Source organism: Dromaius novaehollandiae, chromosome 4 (assembly GCF_036370855.1).
Source record: "Dromaius novaehollandiae isolate bDroNov1 chromosome 4, bDroNov1.hap1, whole genome shotgun sequence".
Taxonomy (NCBI): domain Eukaryota; kingdom Metazoa; phylum Chordata; class Aves; order Casuariiformes; family Dromaiidae; genus Dromaius; species Dromaius novaehollandiae.
In genome coordinates, this window is record NC_088101.1 from 21,872,610 (window position 1) to 21,900,085 (window position 27,476).

Here is a 27,476-nt window from a genome sequence, read left to right on the forward strand (position 1 = left end):
TTTCTGCACACCACAAATGAAGTATTTCTGTATGCATCCTACTATTTGCTGCCAAAGGTAGCATGCAGGATTAAGAAGCTTATTCAAGTAAGTGTGTATGTACAGTTAGATAATTGTGTATTGGGGTGACTTACTGCTGTCTTAAGTGATGGGAGTCAGGGACAACCATCCTTGTCTTATAGATACAGGTTATATCAGGAAAAACATGAACGTAGGTGGGACTTGAATGAAGTTGGATGAGTGTTACTTAATTTGTGTCTCCTGACCTCGTGTGTCCAAGACGGTCTTTATTTTAATTCTACACGGTGAGCTTTTAAGAAGTTTCTTAAGGCCTAAATATCATTTGAGGGTTTTTCTGCTTAAACTGATCATGAAATACACTAGTGACTTTGTTCTGTTTTTTTATAAACAAATGTTAGTTTTACCTCTTAACCATGTCTTTCTCCTTCACAGCTTGCATATCCAAATACTCTGCTGGGTGCATCTATTATTATCCATCTTTCCATCATAGCCATAATCCTGCTCAGGCTGAAAAGTTGCAGAAAGACCTGAAAAGATATCTTACAAGGAAGATTGGATTTGAGGCAGTTATGCGAATACGATGTACAAAAGGTATGCTATAAATGTTTGTCCATAAAAAGATGGAATGTTGATGTAAGCGTGTTATCTGTTACTTTAAATGTGCTTAGTCTTTAGCAACAAGACATTTCATGTTATTTCTTTTTCATTGAAGATTAAGCTACTTGCCTTCTTGACATCAATAAATTGCATTAGCTTTGTTTCCTCACACCAGAAAGCCTTTGTGTATCTGAGGTGTGGTGTGTGCTTTTTTTTTTAATTTTTTTTATTATTATTATTTTTAAGATGGCACCAACTCACTTCAACTAAATTGAAATGTGTAATGTAAGGGCATCATTCAGTTTGGAATTCTCAAAATAGAATATGAATTTTCTAGAGGATCATTCTGAAATGTCCAATGATTTGTGTAGTAATTAATTCTGCTTACTATTTAGGATAACTGTTTCTCCTGTCCTATCGATAGGAGCTTTTCATGCTGTTCTAACCTCCCTCTGTGTGAATTATTTCATCTGCTTCTAGGTCTTTCAATACATACTTTTCATGGGAATTTTTTTGTACGATCAACTGATCTCTTGTCACTTGCCAATGTCAATCCTGATGCTGGATTTGCGGTACAAATGTCCATTGAGGAAAGTCTGACTGACACATCTTTGGTTTGCTTTCAGACAGCTCTTTTGTATACTTCTAGCAAAGGTGAATGAATTCAAACGAGTTACCGGGTTGTGTGTGTGTGTTTTAACAGTAATGTTTGTATAGTTAGTTTTATGGTCTCTTGTTGATCTCTATTTGCTAAGTGAATTTTGTCAAAGTCAGTGAGCCTGTTCAGCAGTGAATCACATAAGTAAATCTTTATCGAGTCTGTTTTGATGAGAAAATGTAATTTATCTCCATCTTAACTAAAATAGTCCTGCTGAAACATCTTTACCTAAATGGCATGCCATTGCTACAAGCAGTGACATATTGGGCACTCACTGCAGTCAAAATCACAGACCCTTCTTTAAGCTGATGGATTTGAGCTAGTTGCTGGTATGTTTGGTAGACATAAAGAATAGCAGCTATTCTCTGTTGTAGAGGATGCCACAAAACCTTTGGGTGGAAATCTATATATTGTCATCTGTAGGATCCAAAATGCTTTGAGACACTGTAAGCTAGTTCCTGTCACGAACTTGTGCTAATTCATAAGTTGACTACTTTAAGAGCATTTCAGAATTTAGAAATATTAAGAGACAGGAATGGGAGGTGGTGTTACTGCAGTTTCATGACTGCTGTGTTTTTACACAGTAAATGCATCTTCGATGAGACCACATATGGTGTAACAATTGCATATGTATACCTCTTCCTACCGGGAGATGTTGCATAGTGACTTCCACTTATATTATTAGGTGAACGGCGAATTCGAGTGCACACACTTTGCCTGCCTGTTGTCAGTTCACTAGCTGATGTATATGCAGGAGCAGATGTGCAAGCAGTTGTATGCCTCTTAGCAAACATGGGTGAGTACAGGAATGAAAATTCAAATATGTTTTCATACATTCTTAATTTGATCAAGTGTTTAAACAAAACAATGAATGAGGCCTGGGTATTGTAGAAAAAAGCTGGAATACACCAAAGCCTTTGTACAGGAAAGATGGTGAAATTGAAGTCATATTAGAACTATTAACTGAAATATTCCTTACTCTGAACACTTACTTTAATCTTTTAAAAGAGCTTTCTTATATAGTTCTCTAGAGGTTTTTAAAAGAACGAAGAGTCATCTTTGATACAGTGCGCTTAGATCAAAACCCTTGTGCCTCATCACCATCACAGTTGGTATCTCAAACTTCAGCATTGCAGGATCACTTAAGAAATGGCATGAATCAGTTGAGTGAGTCACTGGAGACTGAAAGACAAAGTACTTCTGGCAGTAGTGTCTCTGAGATATGCCTCTTGCCTAACATTGCTGGGCTGAGGATGCTTACTCATCCCATACTTTGGGTACCGCTGCTTTTCTGTGTCAGAAGCAGCTGTTTCATAGGCTCATCTCTGCCATTGGGTCTGTACAGCTCTCTGCACAGCGTTTTTATACATACCATATTGTATATTAAAAGTCAAATAAACAGATTAGAGGAAATAATAGTACTTCTCAGAAAGGTTGAAGTTGGAAGGGACCTCTGGAGATAGTCTAGTCCAACCCCGCTGCTCAAGCGGGATCACGTAGAGCGCGTTGCCCAGGACTGTGTTCCAACGGTTTTTGAATATCTCCAAAGATGGAGATTCCCCAACCTCTCTGGCAACCTGTTCCAGTGCTCAGTTACAGTAAAAAAAAGTTTTTCTTTATGTTCAGATGGAGCCTGAAATAACGCAGTAGTCTGAAGAAGTACTTTTGTATCACGTGTTTAATTTGCATTCAGTCCAGTAGGGGGCTTCCTCCAACCAGATTTCAGCCCCTTTTCAGCAAAGAAGAATTAAACTTAAGTTGTACTAAGCGTAATTACACTATTGAAACAGTGGAAGTAATTTCTTGCTACAAAAAAATCCAGAAAATTACTGCAAGTACATATCTTGGCAGAACAGTGGATAGTTCTGGGCATAGCTAAGTTATTTTTATAATGTTTAAAACATTAATTGCATTTAGTTTCATATATATGTATCAGAGTTTTAAACAATTTCTAAGAATGGGAATTAGGGAATAGAGATCAGCCATGCTGTATATTTTTAAGCAGCATAAAAAGAGTTTCACTGAGGAAAATCATCTTGTTTACTTATTAAAAAAAAAAAAAGTCTACAATTGTGTTTTTAAAATCATAAAATATCACCCCAGAGTATACCTAATATTTTGAGAATTTATGTCAATGAATGAAGTCATTTTGGTAACTTCTTGTATTCTTCTCATCCAACAGCTGTGGATCGCTCAGTTTCCTCTAGTCTTGCAGATGCAAGAGACGCCTTAGCTAATGCTGTAGTAGACTCCTTGGCAGCATATATGTCAACTGCCTCAAATCTGCAGCAGTCCATGCTGGTAGCACCAAATTCCCTCAAGCTGTTTCCACTGTATGTTTTGGCTCTTCTCAAACAGGTATGTTTAATCTACTGAGATTCTTTTTTGATATTTGATTCAAAGTTGCTCCATTTTTGAGTGATTCTTCAGCTCTAGGTCAAGCTATTAGTTCACTGCTACACTGCCAGCCCTTTTCTAAAATTGATAACTGGGTTATCTTCTTTTGTGTGAAAGTCCTCTAGGCTCAACAGAGATGACTAGTTTAGCTTATGTGACATGATCAGTGCCTGAACACTTTTTTGTTTTACTTGATTTTGATTTTTGATGTTTTGCATTACTTTGTTTTACAACGAAAATCAAAAGATAAATATTGTAACAATGTTTCTCAAATTTTGTCAACTAATTGATATTGCTTAAATGATTGTTGGAAGCCACTTGTTAAATTTATTTTATGAAGAGAAAACAAATATTTTTCAATGCATATGCTCCATGCTTTGAAGAACCAGGAAGGAAAATGAGAGCCTGTGGAAATATAACGAAATCTACTACAGAAGCTAAAGTGATATAGTTCACATAAAAGCAGTTAGTACTTTTAATTTTTTAATATCTTCCTTTTTTGTATTACCAAAAATCATACTTAAGTATAAAAAAAGAGAGCTTACCACAGGGTTTTGTCATCAAAAGATTATTTTAAGATTTTCATGTCTCAAAGCTGGGTATTCTGTGTATTTCCTTATTACAAAGATCTTTGAAGTTCAGTGAGAAATCTGATCACAATCGTTTATTTTCTTTGGCTTAGCGATGGCTGCAGTCGCTAATATATGGATTCGGAGGTTTTTGGTAGGTTTAATAAGTACTGTAACTAATAGTAGAAAACACAAAGAGATTAAAAATAACAATGGGTGGAGAAATTAGTGGCTTAGTGGGTTTCTCAAAATATTTTTAACAACAATTAAAAAAAAAAAAAAAGCCAGGGATATAAAGAAATCAAAATGAGAATGTTTATGGTAGCCAAGGATAAGAAAACTTGCATGCTTAGCTTTGTAGAAGTGAGTTTGCATTTTGATACATTGGATTCATTGGATCAGAATAGAGTGCCATTGTCTTCTTTCTAACAGTGACTGTTTACCAAGTGCTTCTAAAGGAGGTCTGAAAAATCCAGTAGGAAGGAGAGTTAAAATAATTCTGTCTCATGACAGCCTAGTTTCTGCCATAAAACGTGGAAGTATTTCCCTTGCTGTTTAATTGTTAGGAATATAAATCTGGATTTAATCTTATTATCTGCAGAAGTTTTTGTTTTTAACCCTGCTAAGCTCTTAGCTTCAATGCTGTTTTGTGTCAGTAATATCACAGGCCGATAATAGTTATCAAGAATAAAAACAAGAGAAATGTGAGCACAAACCAATACAGATTTTACACAAAGTGAAGAAACTTTTTTCTTTTCTTCATCCTCCTACTTCATCAATAAGGAGGGAGACTGAATTAGATTTTTAAATATATTGTATGCAAGTTGTACTTGATTAGGAATTTTTTTAGTGTAATGTAAATATTTTGTAATGTAATCGGGATTTTCTAATGTAATACCAATAAGATGCATTTCCTTACAAAAACTTTGTCATGTTTGCCTGACACTTTAAAGAAATCTGAAATACAGTGTTTACGTCTGGCATAAAATACAGGATTGATTCGAGTAACAACATTCTTTTCTTACAGAAAGCATTTAGAACTGGCACTAGCACACGCTTGGATGACCGTGTATATGCAATGTGCCAGATGAAGAGTCAGCCTCTTGTTCATCTGATGAAAATGATACATCCCAACTTGTACAGGATAGACAAGTTGATAGATGAGGTAATGTACAAATCCTTTTTATATGACTTAAAAAAAAATTTTAATAGTGTTTGTTGAACCTAATGTTGTGGCTGTAGCAATTTATTGGAAAGTTATTATTGTAACTTAAGGTGGGCATTTTCTGTAAATTATGAAAATCGAGAAAATTATTCCTTTTCAGTTTTTGAGTTGCAGATACATTAATATAATATGAGAAAACAATGCTTTTTCTTTACCTTGTTTCAGTGACTTTTTCATATTCATATTTTTCTATTATATAAAGAAAGTAGAGAAAATTGTATGCAGCAGATGCATATCCAGTGTTTTTTGTGTTTTAGAACAGTCTGAGAGAAATGGATGAAGTAGATTTGGTAGGGAATTTTAGGTTTGTATTCTAAAACCAGATAAAGTTGTCTGAAATAACGAACTTTGATCTCTCAGAATGGTGTGGATAAAATAAGATTGTACCTCCAGGCTGCCACGATCAGACAGAGGAAGAACTTGATGTACAGAAATGACTTTTATGAATTTTTTTCCCTTCACAGAGGTAACCTAGAAAATGGATGTATTTTTAATAGTAACAAGATGGGATTTTATCTAGGGTCAAAATTGATTTTAACTGCAAAAATAAGTTGTATTTTTAAGGAAGTCATCATTAGTTTAGTTAGTCATATATTATTTACAGCCCTAACAATAGCTTTGAAGAAGGGTATCTAGGAACTTGGTTTTTAAGTGTCATACAAGATTACTGTATATAGTAATTTGAGTAGTTCATCTGGCAGTTGGTATTATTCAGCATAGCTGTAATCTATTTGTAGTTTTGAAGTTTCTTTTAAAGTATTTTATAAATTTATATATGCAAGTCAAAACTCAGAGCACTTCAGTGGAATTCCTTGATCGGTCTTTCTGTGCTTCTGTTTTTCCTCGCTATTTGAGAACTTAACTTCTTCAGTAACTCTGTCAAGCTTTTGTGGTATTGGTACTGAAACACGATACTCAGTCTGTGAGAGCTGTGAAAAGAATGAGCAGTCTCTTCGGGATATTCAGTTTTATTAACAAAGGATGTCAGGCCAATTTTCTTACGGAATAATAAAGAAAACAGGGTTTATTTTGACCTACTGAAATAAATTCACAAATCTTAAATCATATGACAAAGTGTTAATCTGCTGTTTAGTACTACTTCAGTTTGAAGTATTTGTAGCACAAGCTGCTTTTAAATTTCTTGTTTCTATAGAAAATTCTATGATTTATGTTACAAAAGACTTCTGTTAACAAAAAAAAAAAGGCCCCAACGCTAATTTTTTTTTCTCTTAACACTGGATTCTCATGAAAATTGAGTATAGCCTGGAACTTCTGCAAGTGGACAAGTAGATGACTTTCATCGTTATGCATAGGTCCCAACAAACTTCTATTCTATTGCATTATAATATAGAATTCTTAAGTTAGTGTTTTGGAGGCTTTTTGTGTGCATGTGTAATCTTATAATTCAGTCTGAGTGAAGATGTATTCAATTTCTTAACTGCTTTCCCTATATCATGCTTCACAGATTTTTAATGGATATCCAGCCTGTTTTTGTGTTTGGATGGGGAAGCAGCCTTGTCACAATCTGCTTTAATCTGAAATAATACAATTTTTTTAGTATCTCCCTGGTATAGACAAATTGTCTGATCAGATCAGTCTTAACGCTGTGTGGACAAACTCATATATTAGCTTGAGAGTATTTTTAGCTACCTGTTCGACTTCTGGCACGGTGTTAGATCAAAGAGCTTTCTGTTACTGGCCTGTGGAAAAATAGTGAACTCTTACTGGGAGTAGAGTTTGACATTTTTCTGCTCTTACAACATTTCTAGTGAAGTGGAATGCAGTGAAAAGGTTGATATGGTTGGTTATAGAACATTTTCCTTAAGTATAGGACATTAGACTTTTGGGAGGCAGGTTAGCATCTGTAAGATGAGAAATGCATGCCCAAATTAAATGAACTTGCATTATTCTTGTTTAGGTAATGAAGTAGGCTTTAGGTTAAATATGTAATTCTAGAATTGATTAATTAAGGTGATTATTTGAAGCTAAAGATGGCATTTTGTTACATGAGAATCCTCAAAAAGCTGCCAGAGTCTAACAGATTTTTTCCAATTTTATCATACCTGGTTAAGATAAAATTACTGAATTGAGATTTGTTTATATTATGAGAATTATTGCTTATTACAGAGTGCAATACATGTAAACGACAAGGTTGTTCCTCAACCACCTCTTCAGAAGTTATCTGCAGAGAAGCTGACAAGAGAAGGAGCTTTTCTTATGGATTGTGGTTCAGTAAGTTACTGGTTTCACGCATTCCTCTTACAAAATGAGTGTGACGCATGCTGAATGCTTAAAAGCAGCCAACGCTCAACATTAATAGTGTAGCGAATCAGTATTCCTAATAACCTAAGAGTAACTCATGTTCCAGTGAAAAGCTTTCATATTTTGATCAGAGGAATGTCTGTAACTGAGGTTGCATATTAAGCCTTCAGAGGTTCATTTTTCATGTTAGACTTATCAGAATATATGAAGAGTTCATGTCAAGATTTTTTTCTGAAAATAATGGATTTCCTTTTCCAAAACCTTTTTTAATGGTTATGAAATTGTAAGTACTAGAGTTTGTCTAGCAAAGCACTTCTTTTATGCATGAATCCTTTCAGGTGTGCACAAACGTAAATGCTTTTATGATTTGTGGCTCATGTGAACTAAGACTTGCAAGAGTGAGGGAACTGTGAGGAGAGAATAAAATCTGTAGATACAACTTAAGGTGATAGTAGAAATTACCGTAAAATACACTTAATGGGATAAAACATTATACTACTCTAATGGCAGTCTGGAAAGAAAGTGCTTGAAAGCTAGTATGAGTTCAGGGGCTGAGCATGAATGTCAGACTAGTTTCTGTCTCCAGATGTCTGAAATAATAGCTTTAATGTGTGTTGATAATTGCTTCTTTCCCATAACTTGTTTAGAGTGGGAAGTCAGTGTGCAGTAATTGACACAGTGGTGTGATTTGATAAAACTTTAGGATTTCCATTTTAGGAGGTAATATGGGAAGGTCGTGTGTTAACTGTTCCAGTATAGATGAGTCCTGGATCCTTATTCTTCCAGTATTTGCATTTCAGCTATAATTTTTGAATTGATCTTACTCCAGATGGTGCCAATGTATTAATAAGTCAATATGCAAATAGTGACCATAGCGATGTATATGTAAATTGCAACTGGTGATTGGTGATTCATTTGCACAAAAGGTGTATTCTGGTAATATTCCAATTATGTCACCCCTTGTCTCTTTCTTTAAAATGTGTTCAAGGCCTTTACTAAAACTGATTCTGACATCTTACAGATATTTTATATTTGGATTGGAAAAAACTGTGATAACAACTTCATAAAAGATGTCCTTGGATACCCAAACTATGCGTCAGTACCGCAGAAAATGGTGAGCACTTTAATGAGCTGTGCTGTATAGTGCTTACATTTGGCATCTATATTTAATCTACATTCTTTTTCTGCATTTTCAATTTTTAATTGTATAACTGTGAGTTAGGTATGTTTTATTAGGTACCTTCTAATTTCTTGCCAGTCCCGTAGTCCTAGCTAGCTGTCAAACATCTTTAAGAAAAGAACGTAAATATTCATTGAATGCCAAAAAAATGTTCAATCATATTACTGCTTTTATTAATACTTTTTGGAAACACTTTTGGGCTCACGAGCATCGGATGAAATTTCCTAGATAATTTTTGAATTCCTTCTCACAAGTGTATTAGTTAAGATTAAAGTTATTTTACTGATATGATGGTTGTCATAAATTTTATGTTCTCTGAACTCGGTTTAAACCAGATCTATGGTATGAGGGGATATGTCTGTGAATAAAGGATAGGAGTTAAGTTTTTTTTGTTTTTTTGTTTTTTTGTTTTTAAGATTTCAAACCTGAGTCAGCATTAAAAAGAGAAACACTTTTAGCTATTAGAACTTCAGAGCCCTTCGGTGTGTGCTTTGGTAGAGGGTTTTATATGTCATTACCTGTATCTGCAACCTTCTGTGTGAAATGGAGCAGCAGTTCAAGAGAAGGCTTCCTCTTCTGTGGATACTGATTCCAGAATATGAACAAGTGGCAGATAAGGAGGGACCCTGTTAAGATACTCTGCAGATGTCCTGAATCGAGTGATTATATTCAGATAGTACCAAAAATGTGTTAGTCGTTGTAGAAACACATGGGAAGCTATTTCCTGCTCGTAAAGCTTGCATAGTATGAAGGGGAAAAATAAATGAAAAGTGGCAGTTGTGAGAGCAAGTGGTGAGCATTAAGACTACTATAAAATTGGACTGCTTGTCCAGAGTTCCACCTTTTACTTGCATTAGCAATTTAAAACTGTCTCCTCTGATCAACTGGTAGTATTAGTTGACAGTTTCTTATCATTGTAAGCAGAGGATGAATTTGAATAAAGAAAGGATGGTAACTTTTTAATGGTTTTATAGTGTTTATTATAATGACAAGGAGAGGAATAAACTCTTAACATAGATGTAAGTTGTCATCTTTGCTTTTAAGTTATACTGCCTCCAGTCACTTACTACAAAGGCAGCAATAGAACTAGTTTTAAATCTGTAGTCAGACTTTTTTAATCTCATTTTAATTGTCTTAAAGGTTTATGTAAACCTAAAAGTTGGTATACTTAGGTCAGTGAGCAGCTGAAGCAAGGTTTTTAATTTTTTTTCCCAGTTCGTTCCCCAGCCCAAATAGTCAATGTCAGTCCTTGTGTTGAACTTTGCTTTCAATTCAGATCTCACTTTTTAGTGTTTTGTTCATCTTTTCAGTGCTGCAAAAGGCAACATCTAGGAACTCGGTGCATAGGGGAAGAGAAAAACAGGAAAACTATGAAAGCAGTGCTTTGAAATGATGGCTTTAAAATGAGCCTGCTTTCTAAAATGTTTTGCACTTAAAAGGCGTTTTCTGAGTTGAGTGTACTATTTCCTACAGAACAGATATTACAGAATTTTTGTATGTTAAGCTGACGAGAAAATGTGTGTATGTAATAAAAGGTAGGTAATTTTTTAAACAGAAATTGGGGCTATTTTGTCTTCGGGTCATTCATGACTATCAGGATCTGTTTTTCCTAAATAATTTTGATAATCAGAGAATGACTGCATTCAATTATCTTCAACCAGACACAGCTTCCTGAGGCAGATGCACTTTCTTCTGAAAGGACACGGTCTTTTATATCCTGGCTTAGAGACAGTAGACCTTTAAGTCCAGTTCTTCAAGTAATAAAGTAAGTATTTCTGTGAGATACTGGTAATTATTGGGAAGTTTGGTTTATAGTTTCTAATAGACATCAGTGAAAAGTGGGGGCATCTGGCCTGGAAGAAACTGAATACCATCCCTTCTCCAGCTGATACGGCGCTGTTATCTGAAACTGCTTAGCAATGGTGGTTATCTTTGAATCTAGTCCAAATTCAGTTATTAATAGTTTTATTGTTAGGAATTAGTTGCATATTTTTAAGTTGTTATAAATAGACTAAAGCTGTGGATATACTTATGGTCAATGGAATTAACCAAGCCAATTTCTGATTTGGCTTTTATAATTTTCATATATAAATACTTCAGGTAAGTTTAATGATTTATAAATGGTTTAATAATTCAGTATAATTGTTACTGAGCTTCGTAGGACAGCAGTTGATATATGACATAAATACAGTGTGGTTTTGAAGTGTTTAAGCCCTGACCTGCTTAAAGAAGTTTAAATCCTGTAAAATGTATGTACTTGAATTTTCGTTTTTCTTCTCTAGAGTACTCAGTTTACTGAATCCAATGGAGAGCACAGTTCTAGATGATATAGCTAGAGAGTATGGTGACTATTTCTGACTTAGATAAAGAATAAATTTAAACATAGGACTGATACTCTTCTCCAGCTCTTCGCATTGTGGCTGCTGCTTGACTTGCAAGTGGTGCTGAGAGATCATGGTAAATAGCAGGGCTTCACTGCCGGCTATACTAAACTAGTAGAGAGGACAGTCTGTGCTCCAGCAGGTTTTTACTGGGGCACTAATTTTGAATGCTAGGTCTTTGACATGTATCGTTATCCTTTCACTGTTCTCTTCTCAGATAAGAAAAAAATGAGACTACATATAACCAGAGATGCAAATTTTCTGTTTTTTAATCTTTTCCAGGATTTAAATTTAACCTATTCAGAATTCATTGCTGTCAGCATAATCACTAACTTCCAGAACAAAATAATTGTTTCTGCTTCCATTTTTGTATTTCCACAAGATACTTTAAATGATACGTCATCCACTTTTTATAACATGCTATACTTGTTAAAAAGACACTGTTGTTTGACAATATAGATTTTTTTTAACTGTGGATTATTTGCATTGTATTATTTTTGAGCTGAATCTAGACTTCAAAGCATGATAAGCAATTCATTAGAACTTCTGCCTCTACTTGAATTTACAGTGGATTTTTGTCAGCATATGGCTGAAATACCTTGCTCTCTTTTTTCAGAGATGAGAATCCTGCCAAAACAGATTTTTTTCAGCATTTAATTGAAGATCGGACAGAAGCAGCTTTCTCTTACTATGAATTCTTACTTCATATTCAACAGCAGATTTGTAAGTGAAGGAGGAATAAACTAGAAGAAAAATCCTGACCTCAGATAGAAGCATTGGCTGAGAGAGAAGTACCTGGGAAGTTACGAAAATGGGTGTTTGTTCTTCACAATATACAGTGACCAACACTGTTCCAGAAGCTTTACAGCTAAAAGGAAAATTTCCAGTGGAATTTTGCAAATCTGCTTCAGTCTAAAAGTGATAGGAGTAATGAAGCTATTTCACTAGTAAACTTTAAATTGGTTTATACACGTTTCCAGTAGTGCAGCGGTATGGTGCTCTGTTTCTTGCAAGCTGGTGAATTTATGTAGCTATGTGGGATGATATTTCTTAATGAAATGTACAATTAGATAAAGCCTTTTTTCTTACATTTATTATGGTAGCCCTTCCACGTTAAAACTCTGTCAGAGATCTCAAAGGGCAGTGCTGTATGTTGGTTGTTTATATGAATTTCTTTTTAAAAGGAATGATTCATATTTACTAAAGACTTCAACAAATTCCCTGTGAAAGTTGTAGAGTTTCAGTAAAGTACATGAACTGTAGAAATAAAATATATAATGTACATAAGTGTTACATTTGTAAAGAAACTGTAAAAATGTAACTAAAAAAAGATATAGGTCCATGTGCAGAACTGTTGAGTGCAAAATGATGAATTGTTTTGTCCCAAGCTAGATAATGAAGTTGACTATTAAAAATACTAAAAAGGTAAGAATCCATGCAGGAAATAATACAGCTTCTTGTCTGGTTATTTTTTAGGTGAATTTATTTATGATTGGCTTACTAATTAAAAGTATTTTGCTTTATCATATGTTTTTATATTTATGCAAGTATGTTTTAGTTTTAATGACTGAACTCCTACTGAACTGAACATTGAAGTGAATATGTTTACCACTTTATTTCACAGACCTCTGGAAGGGAGGAGAAAATATTTCATAGTTTGAACTATTAAAAGAATAGTTAAAGTTCCTAAAACCCTTCTTATGTATTATCCTAAAGAAGACATATCTGTTAACCTTGTTTTACAGTTTGTAATCTACTGTAGTCTTGGTCCAGCTTTCTGTAACTTGTTTTGTTTGGCATTTAGAGTAAGCATGGGTAATCACTGAATTGGACATGATGATATTATTTCTGCTGTGATTAAAAAAAAAAAAAGTATAAACATGAATTACCTTGCAACAATGAAAGGAAACGCTGTAAAATCTCAAATTTCAATATGTAATCACACCACTGTGTCTTTCCGAAAGCTTGTCCTTGCTAATGTTTTTTGTGACTTAGTGGTTTGGATACTTGAATAGATTTATCCCAGAATTTAAAATTTGGTTGTTAAGGAGAAGTTGGGATGGTTTGGTTTTGTTTCTTTAGGGGCACACTAGAAATAACTCAAAAGCATAATCAGTCGTACATCGTATCCTGAACTTTGTCATTTGTTTGGTTTAATCAAGTGTGGCTATAATGAAATAATTAACTACCAAAAAGTAAATAGTAATTAGTATTGTTACATTTTATTTTTTAATGCAGTCTTTAAGATGTTAACATGTTAAAGTTGAGTTTTAACTGCCATATCCCCTGGAAATGGTACTCGAATATTCAAGAGAAAATGTACTACTGTGGTTTGCAAATGTTTTAAAAGCTACAGTAATTAAACTGTGAAAGTGGTGGTGTTCTGCATGTTAGCACCAAATCACTGTTTAAGGAAAAAAAATATAATTTAAATTTGTGTCTTATCCTTAACTAAATGTTTTTAAGTTACCCAAAGATTAATTTGGAGAAACTTCCATTTAGTGATTTATCATGTAATAAATATCCGCGGAGATGCTAGATGCTGAATGTCCCTAAATCAGACCAACAAGATTGTAACTACATTCTTCCTCTTAGAGAACTTCACATGTGGGTGAAAGCTAGGTGCTACTGAAAAGTCTGGAATCTTAAAAATCATTTGGAATTGCGAAGATCAGAAGAGTATGTTACAATTTTAAATGTTTCAGGAGGTACACTTCTGACTTGTGAGCTTGCTGTTTAATATCTAGGAACATGCTATGCCATGACTAATGACAATGTATTCTGTAAAAAGCATTACTTAAAGTTTTATTCTTCTATGGTTTTTGTATATAAAAATTATGAAAAGTACATCTGAGAGCTATTTGTTTAGTAAAATCAATACAGGGTAGAAAACTTAGTTATGTTTTTACTAGTTATAGAGCACATCTTTCTGATTAAACTTTATTTTAAATTTTAAAAGGATAATCTCATGTAGAAGTATTTTCAAGTTGCAATTTAGGATTAAGAATATCTTATTCATTTTAGTGGTTTGAATAGTAGAATATCTGTAGACACGGCAAAAGTATCCAAAAGAAGACTTTACCTGTGATGGTTTGCCTCAAACTAATGTACCAGAAAATGCATACCAAAAGATGAATCCATATCAAGGGATGGGCAGTGAAGCTCAATGAGTTTCCACCTATTGAGTAATCCTTTGGGGAAGAGGTAAGGGTCCAGCTTTCATATCTTTTTAAAGAAACTGCTGAACTATGCAAATAGGTCTTTACCCGTTTTAGGGATTGAAATTTTCCCAGTGTGCTTTCAACTCTGCATAGTATGAATCATGCTTATATCTGAGAAGCTCAAGATTTGCTGGGGAAAATGTTCACCAGCCCCAGCTAAGTAAGTCTTTTGGGGATCAGCGTGAATTCTCAGCATTTTTACTGACATTTGGCATCCCTTTCCGTTTCCTAGTTTGAAAGGCAACGTCTTGTATCTCATATCAATGGAGTAATGTGAGTTCCTGTTTGAGAAATGATAATCCAAGAAGCGCTTACAATGGTAAGAGACACGATGTAGCTCCTAGAAAGTTATTTTTAAACCTGATTTCTGTATTACATTCTTTAGCTTATTGGAATTAAGCTTATTCATTAATCTTGACATAGAGCATCATAACTATAGTGAAGAGATGACCAGGTACAGATGACTTTGGCTTTGGTTTTCTGTATATTTTGCAAGGTACTGAAAGGATGTTTTTCAGTCATTGCTGCTTTTTTTTTTTTTTTTTTTTTTTTTTTTTAACAAGCCAAAATTAATCATTAATTCCTGAGATATTCCAGTATGTCAAGACTACTGTATAATTTTAAATGCTGGAATATTAATTTTTTTACCTCAAATATATGCTAACAGTTTTATTCAAAGTTTTTAATGTATGAGGCAGGACTGGATTTTTGCAGGAATAATTATAACCTCAATGACCAGTTTCTCTAGTAGAACCATTAACTCATGCCGAAGGGACTTGAAAGATCTCACTTTGATTTCATTTTTAGAGTATATTTTGTATCAGTGTTATATTTTGATTTCAGGTAAGATGTAGCCCTGAAAATGCTTAGTGATCAGGTTCAGTAATAGTGATTCAAACAAGATGAAGGTTTGGAAGCATAAGGCTTTAACTCGCTCTTCTGTCTTGCTCACATAGTGGATTCTCATGCCTTTACCAGATTCTTTAAGTCTGAAGTAGATTTGATGTCTTTATAAATAAATAGCATAGATTGTTCATTTGCATTCAACAAAGAAAAAAGTTCCTTATAAAAATGGGTAGAGTTGGATATGGCAGGAATTGGAAACGTGGTACAGGAACCACAGACACCCTATAGCGAATGGCATGAAGCAGGGCAGGAGCTGAGAGTGGATTTAAACTTTAACTAGTTTTATATTGAAATGTACTCTTAGTCCTGAGAAGTGGCAGCAGACAGCCTCTTTCAGAGGCACCATCTTATTGCTGCTGCTGAATTTCTAACAGACTTAACTGTGTTTTCTATTCCCTGTTCAAAAGTTGTACACAGCCACACAAAAGATTCTTGATCTCTAGTAGAGATTTTGAGCAGAAGATCTTGTAATTGTCTGAATTTTGTCATGTTTGGAGCAAGCAGTGAAGGCATAGAGACTGAAGTTTTGATCCTAGTGGTTAAATAGTGACAGTCTGTAGAATTCAGCTCAATTTTTTAAAGTTTCTAGCTGATACATCATGTAGGTAATGTTCAAATAGATTGATCTATCGACTGTCTCAAATACTTGTCAGTTACTCTGTCAAGAACTACAATCATGACTTTTTGTTTAAAAGCAGTTCTTCAGATTTTAATACGTGTCAAGTCTGCCATGTATTTCTTGGGTAGCTCAAAAAAAGGGAGGGTTGTAAGCTTTTCAGGTTTTCATAAATGAGGTGGAATATAATCATTGCTCCAGAACCACAAAGGTTAAGTTCTAATTAGAAGGTTGTAGTAGTAAAAAAGCCTGTTGGAGACTAGATAATCTTGAGATCTAGGATAGTACTTTTTTGGTACAGTTGCATAGAAATGTAAACGCTCTGGGAAAAAAAAAACAACTATAATGATTTACTGATGTATCTATCTTTACCTATCCCTCAGTCCCTAGAATTAAAAAGAGCAGATGTCTAGAAGCCTTGCTTGCATTTTGATTACACTGACACAGTGGCATCATATTCAAATGCAGGAATCTGGAAAGCATGGTTATGACTATTGCAAATTACTGGAATTTGAAGACTTGAGAATATTTTGTATTTCCTTGTGAACTACTGATGATTCTTTTTCATGCAAAACCCAAAAATACTCTATTGGGTTGAGTGTAGCAAGTAAATTATCACAGGATTAGGTAAAAGGGATTATTACAAGAACAATGAAAGTTCAAATAACCATGTTATAGGTGATTTTTCAATTTATCCTCTACTCTTGAGTTCTTACTGATTTCCACTTGCAGGGCCTTTGCTGTCTTTTTCTTTTACACTTTTAATAGCTAGTAAACATCAAATACTTTTTTTCCCCCCCCACATGTTTTCCTGGAGGTCCTTAGCAAAAATTACACCTTTTTTAGAAGGTACCTAATTACAAGTATCAAATATGCACAAAGTTTGAGTAGTTGGACACTCCTGCAGAAAATAAGTAGAGGAGATGACAGAACTTTTTAATCTTTCAGAACCTGTAAAAATCTGTGTGGAAAAAAGGAAGAGTTTTTACTGTGTTCTTCTTGCAACTGTTTACCTTTCTAATTTTCTGTTGTGTATTTGCTCATAAGTCCACATGTTTGGTTCATAACATTGGGTATTTGATTGTCAGATATTGAGAGCACTTCTACAGGGACATTAGCAAATACAAATTTCATCTTACACCCTTAATCATGTTACCATTAAAAGAAAAGTGACAGTTTAAAGAAGAATGAGAGTGTTTCCAATTGGGTGGAAATAGATTCTTTCTCTTTGCTACTGTTTGGCTAGCAGGTAGTATAATATTTATTTGTTTATGTTTAGCTATTTGCAACGTGGGTACAGAGTCTCCCTTTGTGATGCTTTGTGAGATTCTTGAGTGAAGTGTTTACTAGCAAAAAAATTCTCAACTATGAGAAAGAGTTGACAATGATTAACCATTTCAGTAATCTGCTAGCCTTAGAAAATATCCTTCTTATAAATTGTTTGTTAATGTTAAAAATGTAGATGTTAAAACATCACTGGGGGAAAAATCACATTTAGGAAAATACTATCTTTTGTTAATAACTACTTTAGATATGGTGCTTGCCCAGAAGAAAACATTATTTCAAAAAATTCTGCAGGCTTTACTTTTTATTCATAAAAGCTGGGATGTGTTATTAAGAATTACCTGAACACCCAAAGCTGAGGCAAAGGAAAAAGAGGAATAAGACATGTACCAGTCATCTATAGTTGGGCAGTTCTCTTTCTATTCTTCTTTGCCTCTTTGGCAACTGAATACACTGACTTGATAATTTAAAGCATATAAGAAGCCAGGAATAAAAGTAAATGCTTGAAACACTGGTATGTGTTCTGGATGTCTTCAACAGGGCTGCTAAGTTTATGCATAGCTGCTAAAAGATTGACGCCTTGACTGCCTGTCCAGATGTTTGAATTTTAGCCATTTGTTTTGTTATGGCTGTATTTCTAAGTGCCTTACATGCTTCCCTCCCCTCCCCCCCCCCCCCCCAAAAAAAAGCTATTTGAGTTTCCACACACCCCCCTTCCCTATATCCAAACTATTGTTTCTAATTACCAAAATTACTTTGTTCACAACAAAAGTGTAATTTATTCTTAGAGAACAAGCATGCACAATTTCATCCTCCAGAACATATATTTTGGAAAGCTTAAGGTCCTGGGGGGGGAAAAAAAAAAGTACTTTTTCAAGCATGATTGTAGCATCTCTAATGGTGTGGATGAATTGGTTTGGCATGAGGAACAGAGAGCCATTGAGAAAAGCAGCACTCAAGAGATCCTTCAGCTGCCTTACCACTGTCAAACTGCAGCTAAATCATCGAAGAGTATTGCTGATCCAGCCGCTGTGACAGCCTGTCTCTAGAAGTGACTGGTAACAGATGGTTCAGGGTGAAATGCAAGGCGGCTGTAGTGCACAGGTTAACCTAGTTTTCTTCTGTATCTTGCATACATAGAGATCAGCTTAAACCTTAACATGCGAAACTTCTTAGCCTTGTCAGCATTTTTGCTAACCAGACTAACTGAATATTGTTGACCTTAGGTTGAATCACTTCTTGAAATGTTTCACAATCTAATTACATATTTTTAAAAAAGTATGACAATTTTTCATATTTCTGAAAGCCATTGAATATTCTGTAGCTTCTTGCACTGTGAGTTGGGGAGAATAGAAGGTACTAAACTGCTATTATTCATTTTTTGATATGCTCTTCTCCTTAATTTGCTTTCTAAGGCAAAAGCATTTCCAAGGCTTTTCAGTCCCTTCTGCTTGTCTGTTTTTGATCATTTTCATCATTCTTGACACCACCTCTGCTAAGACAGTGCTTGAGATAGGGTCTCTGCTACTATGCAATGTATCGCAAATCATGTTGTGTGAACTGGTTCACATAAAGGTGGTATATCACCAGCCTTTTCCCTGTTCTACTCTTTTTCATCCTAATCTCTTGTTACAATGAACTTCATCTATGGTCTTTAAATAAGTGTATGTTACAAAAAAAAGTTCTGTTTAATGTCTACTTTGAGAAAATTAAAAAAAAAAAAAAAAAACAGAAACAAAACCATTGACTTATCCTCTCTCCTCAGTGGCAATTTCCTTACTAAAGTAATGGTTTAAGAAGTCAGGACTTGCCATAAGAAATAACTGGAATCTTGCAGAAACTGTGTATGCTGTAGAAAAGAACTAGGCCAAGACTGCAGGACTTACCAAAATAAGTTGGGATACTTAAGAATATCCTTCAACTTTAACTTAGGAATTTTATATGAATCAAATGTAAATGAATCAAAGCGAGCCTTTTGTCCAACAAGTAACCATGCTGCTGTCAATACTTCTTCCTTAGTCTAAAACCATAACAGAGCACACAATGTGGTATCACCCTCAAAGGGGGGGAAAGCTATTACTCCAACTAGCAATTTTAACCCAACAGCTATTATTACTACAACACACTTGCACAAACATGTAGTCTGCAGAGCAGGTGAGTATCATTTCCTGGGAAGTCAGTTTGGTTGGAGTGGGTGCTCTGTCCCCCTGAATATTTTTTTTTATAAAATTGAATGCCAGCAATTTTTAGAATGAAAATGATTACAGCTGATAAGAGTTTGTGTTTAGCTGTGTGGTAATGTGTAATGGCTAATACAAGTTTTGAACTCTGCAAAAAAAACCCAAAGTCTTACGCATCTAGATGTGCATGGTTTCATCTGTCAGAATTCTGCTTGTTTGATGAGTCATTATTACTATTTACAGTTTTTGGAGAGTAAAATGTTTCTCTAAATTCCTCTTTCCCCCCTGAGTCCACAATCTCACCTGTGTAGCTGAAAGAACTCTATCAACCTGAGCGTGCCTATTAACTTTCAGTTACTACCACTAGGTGCTTACTTAGGGGTTTCACCAAGGAGCCCCCACGGACAAGGATTGTGCTGTGTTGTGTTGGTAGCAGACATGCATTGATTCTGGTCCCAAACCAACTACCTTAAATCTGCGTGTTCTCACTTGCACTTTAAGGCATGAGTCCAGTGTAGTAAAACTGCTTGAATGAAGAAACACGTAAATAAAGGTTTTCTAAGCTGTGTTTTTAGTACTGCAGATTGCAAGCTAAAGACTTAAGCTCTGTCTCTGGCAGACTGGTGCAGAACAAGCCAGAGTCTGAAACAACCGAAACTCTGCTTGATATGGGTGACGTATCAAGAGGAGAGGGAACAGTTGAACCTTTCCATTGTGCCATTGCTCTCCAATGGTAGATTGTTCTGCCTTGGGCTGGAGCTGGGCCTAGAATAGCTCCAGAATTGGGGAGCCATAAGTGGGAGTTCTCCACTTGTATTTTCTGGTGTGTGCATTGTGCTGCAGAAGAGAGCCTGCCTCTGGAGATGTGGCTCCATTGCCACTTAGGCTAATTTTCCTGTGGACTGTTGCCAAATAGGAAGTCCCACCCTGGCCACATGTTCCCACCACCTGCTTTGTGCTGGTGGTAACAGCCACGTGACTGCTTGTCCTGTGAACCTGCCCTTCACAGTTGGGTAGCCAAATAGAATTAAAGTATCTCCATGCCATTCACATTTTCATGTATGAGCTGTTCCTATCAGTTTCAATGCTGTATCCTCCTGCAAGGTCTTGAGTGCTCAGGAAAAGATATCGGTGGTAGGGCCCTAGAAAATAGCAGGACTCTTCTTTTTGGCAGCCTGTGCTCTCAGAGTTGAAAGGAACTGGTGAGATATGCTAATGTTGGTACCTGCTACACAGAAGTCTAATCGAACACACATTTATGGGCCATTGAAATTATACTGGGAATATGAAATTAAAAACTGGTATGCTGCCTGCATTACCAGAACAAAATTAATAGTGAGCCTCTGCCTTTTAGTATCAATGTGCTTAACCAATGTTCTTCGCTACAGAGGCTATTCTAAGTGACTTCGTAGTGAATGCTGTTGCTTTGGAGTCAATGTAAACTATAGCTTTTCTCTCTTAGGCCAGTTCTGTCCTAATCTGAACCTTTTTGGGAGACAGGCTCTTAATGATTTTCTTTCAGCTGATTTCCTGCCCAGTGCAATCTGTGATTGTATGTGGAATCCAGACCAGTTCCTGCCCAGTCTGAGCTTTCCAGAATAACACTGAAAAACAGCTTGCTGCTCAGTCATCATAGTTCCTTGTGACTTTTGTGCTTATCAAATGATCCTCCGTGTCTTTCCTGTATGAAGTTCCTAAATGTGATAATTATTTTTAATTAAAAATGTGATAAATATTTTTAAGAATTTATGCCCTACAGTGCATCAACAGTAAATAGACAAGAAAAAGCACACAAGAAAGTCTGAGCAAACGAAGAGACAAAGTAAAAAGTCTCGAAAGGTGGAGGAAAGGAAGATGGCTCTGAATGGTATGGCCTTCCTATAATGACGCAGGCCTCTGCCTTAATGCCCCGGTGCATTTTAGACAGTCTGGCAACTCTGTAATAAGAGTGTAATTTATGATCCTCCTTCCTTCTGCCCGTGCTAAGTAATACGGAACAGTTTTCATTCCTTGAGTAAGAATTTATCTCTGTAATCAGGGTCCTGGTCTTTTCCCATGTGGTGGTGTGCCTTTCAAGCAATCTAGTGAATAGGAAATTTTACTAGCATGATCAGCCACTCCACAGAAAATACACAGCTTTTGTCTATGTCCTATGTAAGTTAGTGATAAGCATCATCTCATTCTTCCTTTACTAGAACAGGAGGATTAGTACATTAGTGCTGCCAGAACTACATTTTGCTATGAGGTCTTCTGTACTTTGAAGAGATATTTTTGCTCTGTGTACCATGGGAGGGAATGTAATTCTCTTTGGTGTGAAAGTTAGCCTTTGTTTACATCGTATAGCCAGAGTATTGTCACTACGTACAGAAGGAGCAAAAGAACCTTATATCCTCCCCTCTCTGAAAACCTAAGTGTTCAGATCTCATCCTTGTTACTTTTGGGAAGATTTGGGCTGTTTAGTAATGGCTTGGTAATACCCCTAGCAGTAGGACTTTCTTGAAATCAAAGTTCAATTTCCAAATGGGTAGATTTATGATTGGTTAGCCTGACAGTCCAGTACTAGTGGTACATGACAAGTCCTCCCCTTACAGGATGCAAGAACTACCCATTGGTACCTAGAATTCGTGAGCTTTCTGGTCACCGAGGTTCAGGTTAGTGCCCTTTAATCCTTTCAGTTCTGTTACTCTAATTAGTGGTTCAGGTAGTACCCCTGTAAGTAGAAGACAAGACTTCTTGTCACTTTTGTTAGCATTCCTGTTCACTCCCTAACAAAACTTTGTGTTGAGAATTTTGCCTTCTCCTGTTGTTTTATGTTATACTTGGAATTCTGCAAGCAAGGATCAAGCTCATATTTGCTGCTGGAGAGGAGAGATTTGGCAGCAGGAACTGGTCACCAGATCTGAGGTCTGTCTTTGGATAGAGGCATGGTTTTTGGAAGGTGTATCACCTAATTTTATTCTGCGCTTAGGCATTCCATTCCACTGCATTTTCTGTTTTGAACTGTGGTATGTGGTAAGTTATAAATAAAAACCTCTAGCTGTTGGCTTTCAAGTAAAATATATTGGAGAGTTTTGTTCCAGGGGGATGTTAAAAGAGGAAGGAGAAGGAAATCTTACTTATGAAGGAGGATGGCATAGACCGGCCTTAGAGGGAGAGCTTCAAGCTGTCTGCAAGCGTGGCAGATAATAGTGTCTCCCCAGTCTGGCGTTCTTGTGCAGGTGGGGACTGAGAGTCCTGTCACCAGGTTTTTTCTGCTCTTTCTCCTTTACCCTTCCTTCAACTCTGGAAAGATGACCTGTGAACAAAAAAGGAAGCATTAAAAGAATTGTGGCCAGAAAAATGAGACAGAGCATAAAGAAAGGGATTCTGGGCTTCCCTGTAATCTAGACTGAAGTTAATCCAACCTTTTTCTGATACAGCCAGCCTAATTTGTTCTCTTGAGTGATGGGAACACCATCCTATAATCAGGGTTCTGATTGCTTTCATCATCAGCCTCCTATAACTGGCTAAAATGACTGCCATGTAAGTAGGCTATATGTCTCCCCTTTTGAAGGCACATGGAATATATACATATATATGTGTGTGTATATATATACATACACCCTTGCAGTCACATTCCTCCCTGTGGTCAGGGCTGAGATCTCTGTCCTTGCAGTTTCACGCCCTTCTGATTCCAGTTGGTGAGACAAGCCTGGAGTTAGTGCCCTCTCCTCAGAAGGAGATTTGTGTCCTTTTGTACCTTAGGGTTCAATGATTTGAAATGAATGTCCTGTGATTTAGGGGAGTCCCTTTGCCACTCTGAAATACTGTGGCCAGCGTCCCTCTCCTTCCCCCTTAGTTTTAGACTTTCCTAGAATGCCAGGTGGTTTTATCTGAAGTAACTAGTTTCTGCTTAAAAGAAGTGTCCCTGAGAATATGACTTGAATCGTAAGTTTCCCAATTCTGTAATAACTTGTTTTCCTAACCATTTTCTTGCTAGAAACTGAGGCCCAATCATATATGTATGACAGAAGGACGTGAACCATGATGCTGTGTACTCGTAAATCACTTTTCTTCAAGAGTTATTTCCTCCTGACAGAGCAAATTGATAACAGAAAGGAAGAGATTGATTTGTATCTCACAGAAAAAGAAAGCTCATTCAAAGCCTGTTTAAAGTGAGTATACTTAAGCTGTTCATTACCAGCTACATTGTAAGCACAGGAAAAAAACACAAAAAGTTTTGTAACTAGCAGGTCATCCCAGAAGCTGTCCCCTTTTGAATATCAGGTCCAGACCTTATTTTAGTGGTTGCACTCAAGAAACTTTGTCTTTCGTTCCATTTTATATCCTTTTTATTTTTTTCAGAGCATTTTTAATGGTATCTGTGACTGTAGTGATGCTTCACAGAATTTTTTATATTTAGTATATTCAATGGGTGTGAACAGATAGATAAATATAATGACAGTTTTATGCAGACATTTGTTGGGCATTAATTATCTATGATATTAGTTTAGAAGTGAAGTGTTTTGCTGTTACATTTTTGAGATATGATACGAAAAAAAATCTAAGAGCGAACAGTAAGTACTTATAGGGGAAGGTTGTATGTAGGACATGACACGAGAGAACAAAGCAGAGGTTACCTGGTCATGCAGCTTGAAAGGTGCGAAAGGTAATTTTAGGGTATTTTTTTTCGAAGTGGCAAGGGGATTTTAAACGTTGTTGTGACAAAGCTAAAAAGTTCTCTTCATTCTCTTGGCCTGTAGAAAAGACACCCAGCCTGATTCCCAGCCTCCTTTAGAGGCTAGCATCTCCATAAGTTGCTGTGAGCTATAGTGGTTCCCTGCTCGTTATTGAACTTTTAAAGCAGAGTAAATACAGAAAATAAGTGTAACACTGAACAGTGATCAATATTAAATGATCTTTTTTTAGTCCTGATGCTGAATTCTGCCCCATTCAGAGAAGATGATTTGATTTAACCACCACTAAGGGGTTGGAATATAAAAGAAATGAGTTAACATGACCTACTTACCTCTGCTTACTGAAAGCATAAATATCCATCGTGAATTTATATACTTTTAAATCGTTTATTTCACTTTCTGCAAGTTCTTGGATATTAATGTAATTTAAGATACACAAGTCCAGAAATTATCTTAGTTCTTTCTTTGGGTAAATGAAAATAACTCCAATGTAATTTTGGAAATTTTTGCTATGATGAATATTAATTATGATTCTATAATAGGTTATTGCCTTTGGGAGTCACTGCCAGTTAAAAGTACAACTTTTGTTCTTCTCTAGTTCCCTGGGACCATGTACATTTTAACAGTTTGCAGTGACCATGAAAAGGAAGTGAATGTGTTTGTGGTCTTAGTTGCTTCGCTTCCCTTCCCTGGAGGGTGGACAGAAGTGGGATTGTTTCGTTCCCAGAGCCATCAAGAGTCCAGTTCGTTGTGGAGGTTTCCCATCAGAGCGATACTCTTGCAGCAGCCCTGTTTCTAAGCGTGCCACCCGAGAGCCTGCTCCCTGTGCAGGGTGAAGCTGCTCCTTGGTGTATGCAGCGTTGCTTTGCAAGAACTTAATAAATGGCTGAGAAAACACGGATGAATAGGGCAATCTCCCCTGTGTTTCCCAGATGCAATGGTGTGACATACCGTTGAAAGCCTGTGTATGTGGTAGTGGAGACCTGGCAGGGCAAGGTGAAGGCAAGTAAGTGACTGCCTGTAACGAGGCTAGGCCTTGCAATTGGTCTGCCGTCATCAACAAAACTTTCTTGCAAAATGGTCTGTGCCAGGAATGTTTTTCCCCTTCACTTTCCTGATCATTTGCGTGGTGTCTGAATGTGCGTACTCCATGGAAACACGGAGGGTAGTGCTAGTGCGCTGTAACCCCTTCTTCAAAAACTGGCTGTTAGGGAAGCAAGTGATTAGATGAAAGATAAAAGCAGGTGTTCACCTAAGACAGAAAGTCAAGATTTTTCTTACTGCTATTTACAAATGTGGGTATTTAAAACCCTTTTAAAACTGCGGGTAGACGAAAAAGCGGGAACATGAGCGAACTGCGCTCGCACCCCAGGTGCCGGGGGCTGATCCGGGTGCCACGAAGGTGATCTGTAGCCAGGCCGCGGGCCACGTTGGCGGCGCGGCACCGAGTAAACAGGCGCAGCCGCCGCCGTGCTAACGGCCGCGCTAACGGCCGCGCTAACCGCCCTTGCGGGGCGTGCGCCCCCTCCCCTCCCCTTCCCCGCGGGTCGCCGCGGCAGAGCGGGACAGGCAGAGCTGCCCTGCCCTGCCCTGCCCTGCCCTCCTCCGCGGCCGCTGAGGAGAAGGAAGAGGAGGAGGAAAGCGCGACCCGAGCCAGCCGCGGCCGCCGGAGGAAACGCCCTCCGCTCGGGCTCGGCGCCGCCCGCCCCGAGCGGCGGCTGAGCGCCCCGGAGGAGAAGGAGGAGGAGGAGGAGGACGATGCTGCCGGGGCTGGGGCGGGCGCTGCGGGGCGGCTGGCGGCGGGGCGAGCGGCAGCCGCAGGTGGTGCTCGTCGGCCGGGCGACGCGGGGCAGAAGGGCTGGCTGCCCGCCGCTGCCGGCGCCTCAGGTGAGCGGGGGCAGGGCGAGGCTTGGCCGCGGGACCGCCTCGGGCAGAGCCGAGCCGCGAAGGGGCTGAACTTTCCCCGCGGCTGCTGGCGCCTCGCCCGGCGGAGGGGCGCCGCGGCTCCGCCTCGCCCGCCCGCGGCCCGGGGGAGCGGGGCCGGGGAGGCGCTAAACTTGGGGGAAGTTGAGCGCCGGAGCGGGGAGCGGCCGCGTTTCCTGGCGGCTCCGCTTGCCCCGGCTGCGCGGGGCCGGGTGGGCGGGAGAGCCGCGGCCGGCGGCGGTTTCGTGGCGACCGCCGCCCCCGCGGGGTGGTGCTGCCCTGGCGGAGAGGCACGGTGAATCGCGGCCGGCGGCGCCCTCCGTGAGGGGACGCGGCGGGACGGGACGGCCCGGCCCGGCAGGGTGCTCCCGGGGCCGTGCGTGCTGCCTCTGCCCCCCGGTCTCGGGCCCTCCCGGGAAGGGTTCGTGGTATGTGGAAGCATGAAAAGCAGTTCGCGGTGCAGCTCTTCCCCCCCCCCCCTTTTTTTTTTCTTTCTTTTTCAGTTCTCTCCGAAAAATGTAAATGTTACTGTCAGCAGCGTAGCTTTTATTCGCAGCGATATCTCTTATTTTTCCGACAAGACTGATGGATGTCCTGCCATCCCTGAGAGCAGGCCCCACTGCGGGCATGCTTTACAGCCTGCCCTTACAGGTGGCTCTGGCCGGGAGCGGTGGGACGGGCTGTGTGCGATGGCTTAGGGGCCCACCTCCCGCTCCCGCAGCCCCTCTGCCCCGGCCAGGCTGCGCAGGCCTCCCTGCACGCGTGGGGATGGGCCACAGCTTTGCTGCTTGCTGTACTCAAGGGAGAGGGCTTTCCCCATGGCAGTGTGGAGAGAAGGGCTCTTTGCTTCAGTAGCGTTGGCATTAGGATGGTGAGAAAAGGAGTAGATTGGGAAAAGCCATAAACCAGAAAGGTGTTAACTTTTCCTTTAGCTGTTTATGTTTAGCTTATACATAGATTTTCATCTGTCTCTGAGCTGGAAGTTAACTGGGTAGTGGTTGATACTTAAAATGCCTTGGTACTCATCTAGGATGATCCTGGCTGGAGCAACTGGAAACTTGTGATTTAGTAAAGAGGAACAGAAATCGTGCTGTGCAGCTGAGGCAGGGGGCTCGTGTTCTGTCTTTGAGGACCTCTGCCTCACTGCTGTGGGGTTTTGGGGAGAGTTGCTGCTCTTTACATGAAAGGTGACTGGTTTTACAGCCACCTGTAAGATGCTTTTTTGCAGCCAACAGTCATGACTGTAATACAGGACTTGACATTATGAGATCTTATGGACACAGCTAAGGAGGGAATTGAGCTTTTCATGGTTATCTTTCTATTTAAAATCAGCTGGCAGCTTGGGAATGCCAGATCCTGTTGTTAGACCGCTAGCACTGG

General features: G+C 38.1%; 2 protein-coding genes across 6 annotated transcripts in view; both read left to right on the forward strand.

Annotated features, from left to right (window-relative positions):
* The window catches only part of SEC24B (SEC24 homolog B, COPII coat complex component), a 47,793-nt gene extending 33,656 nt beyond the window's left edge, over positions 1-14,137 (forward strand). For 3 of the 4 annotated variants that reach the window (XM_064510582.1, XM_064510583.1, XM_064510584.1), the window contains 9 exons: positions 454-612; positions 1,099-1,272; positions 1,962-2,072; positions 3,459-3,634; positions 5,270-5,407; positions 7,595-7,699; positions 8,751-8,843; positions 10,571-10,674; positions 11,907-14,137. In XM_064510582.1, coding sequence (XP_064366652.1) covers positions 454-612; positions 1,099-1,272; positions 1,962-2,072; positions 3,459-3,634; positions 5,270-5,407; positions 7,595-7,699; positions 8,751-8,843; positions 10,571-10,674; positions 11,907-12,021 — 1,175 coding nt within the window. In that variant the 3' untranslated portion in view covers positions 12,022-14,137. Of the gene's footprint in view, positions 1-453; positions 613-1,098; positions 1,273-1,961; positions 2,073-3,458; positions 3,635-5,269; positions 5,408-5,827; positions 6,180-7,594; positions 7,700-8,750; positions 8,844-10,570; positions 10,675-11,906 lie in introns of those variants that run through there. The other variant, XM_064510585.1, reaches the window with a different exon arrangement.
* Positions 14,138-25,713: 11,576 nt separating this feature from the next.
* MCUB (mitochondrial calcium uniporter dominant negative subunit beta) overlaps positions 25,714-27,476 on the forward strand; it is a 55,660-nt gene continuing 53,897 nt past the window's right edge. Inside the window, exon 1 of one of the 2 annotated variants that reach the window (XM_064510587.1) lies at positions 25,714-26,060. In XM_064510587.1, coding sequence (XP_064366657.1) covers positions 25,932-26,060 — 129 coding nt within the window. In that variant the 5' untranslated portion in view covers positions 25,714-25,931. The remainder of the gene's footprint in view (positions 26,061-27,476) is intronic. The other variant, XM_026101721.2, reaches the window with a different exon arrangement.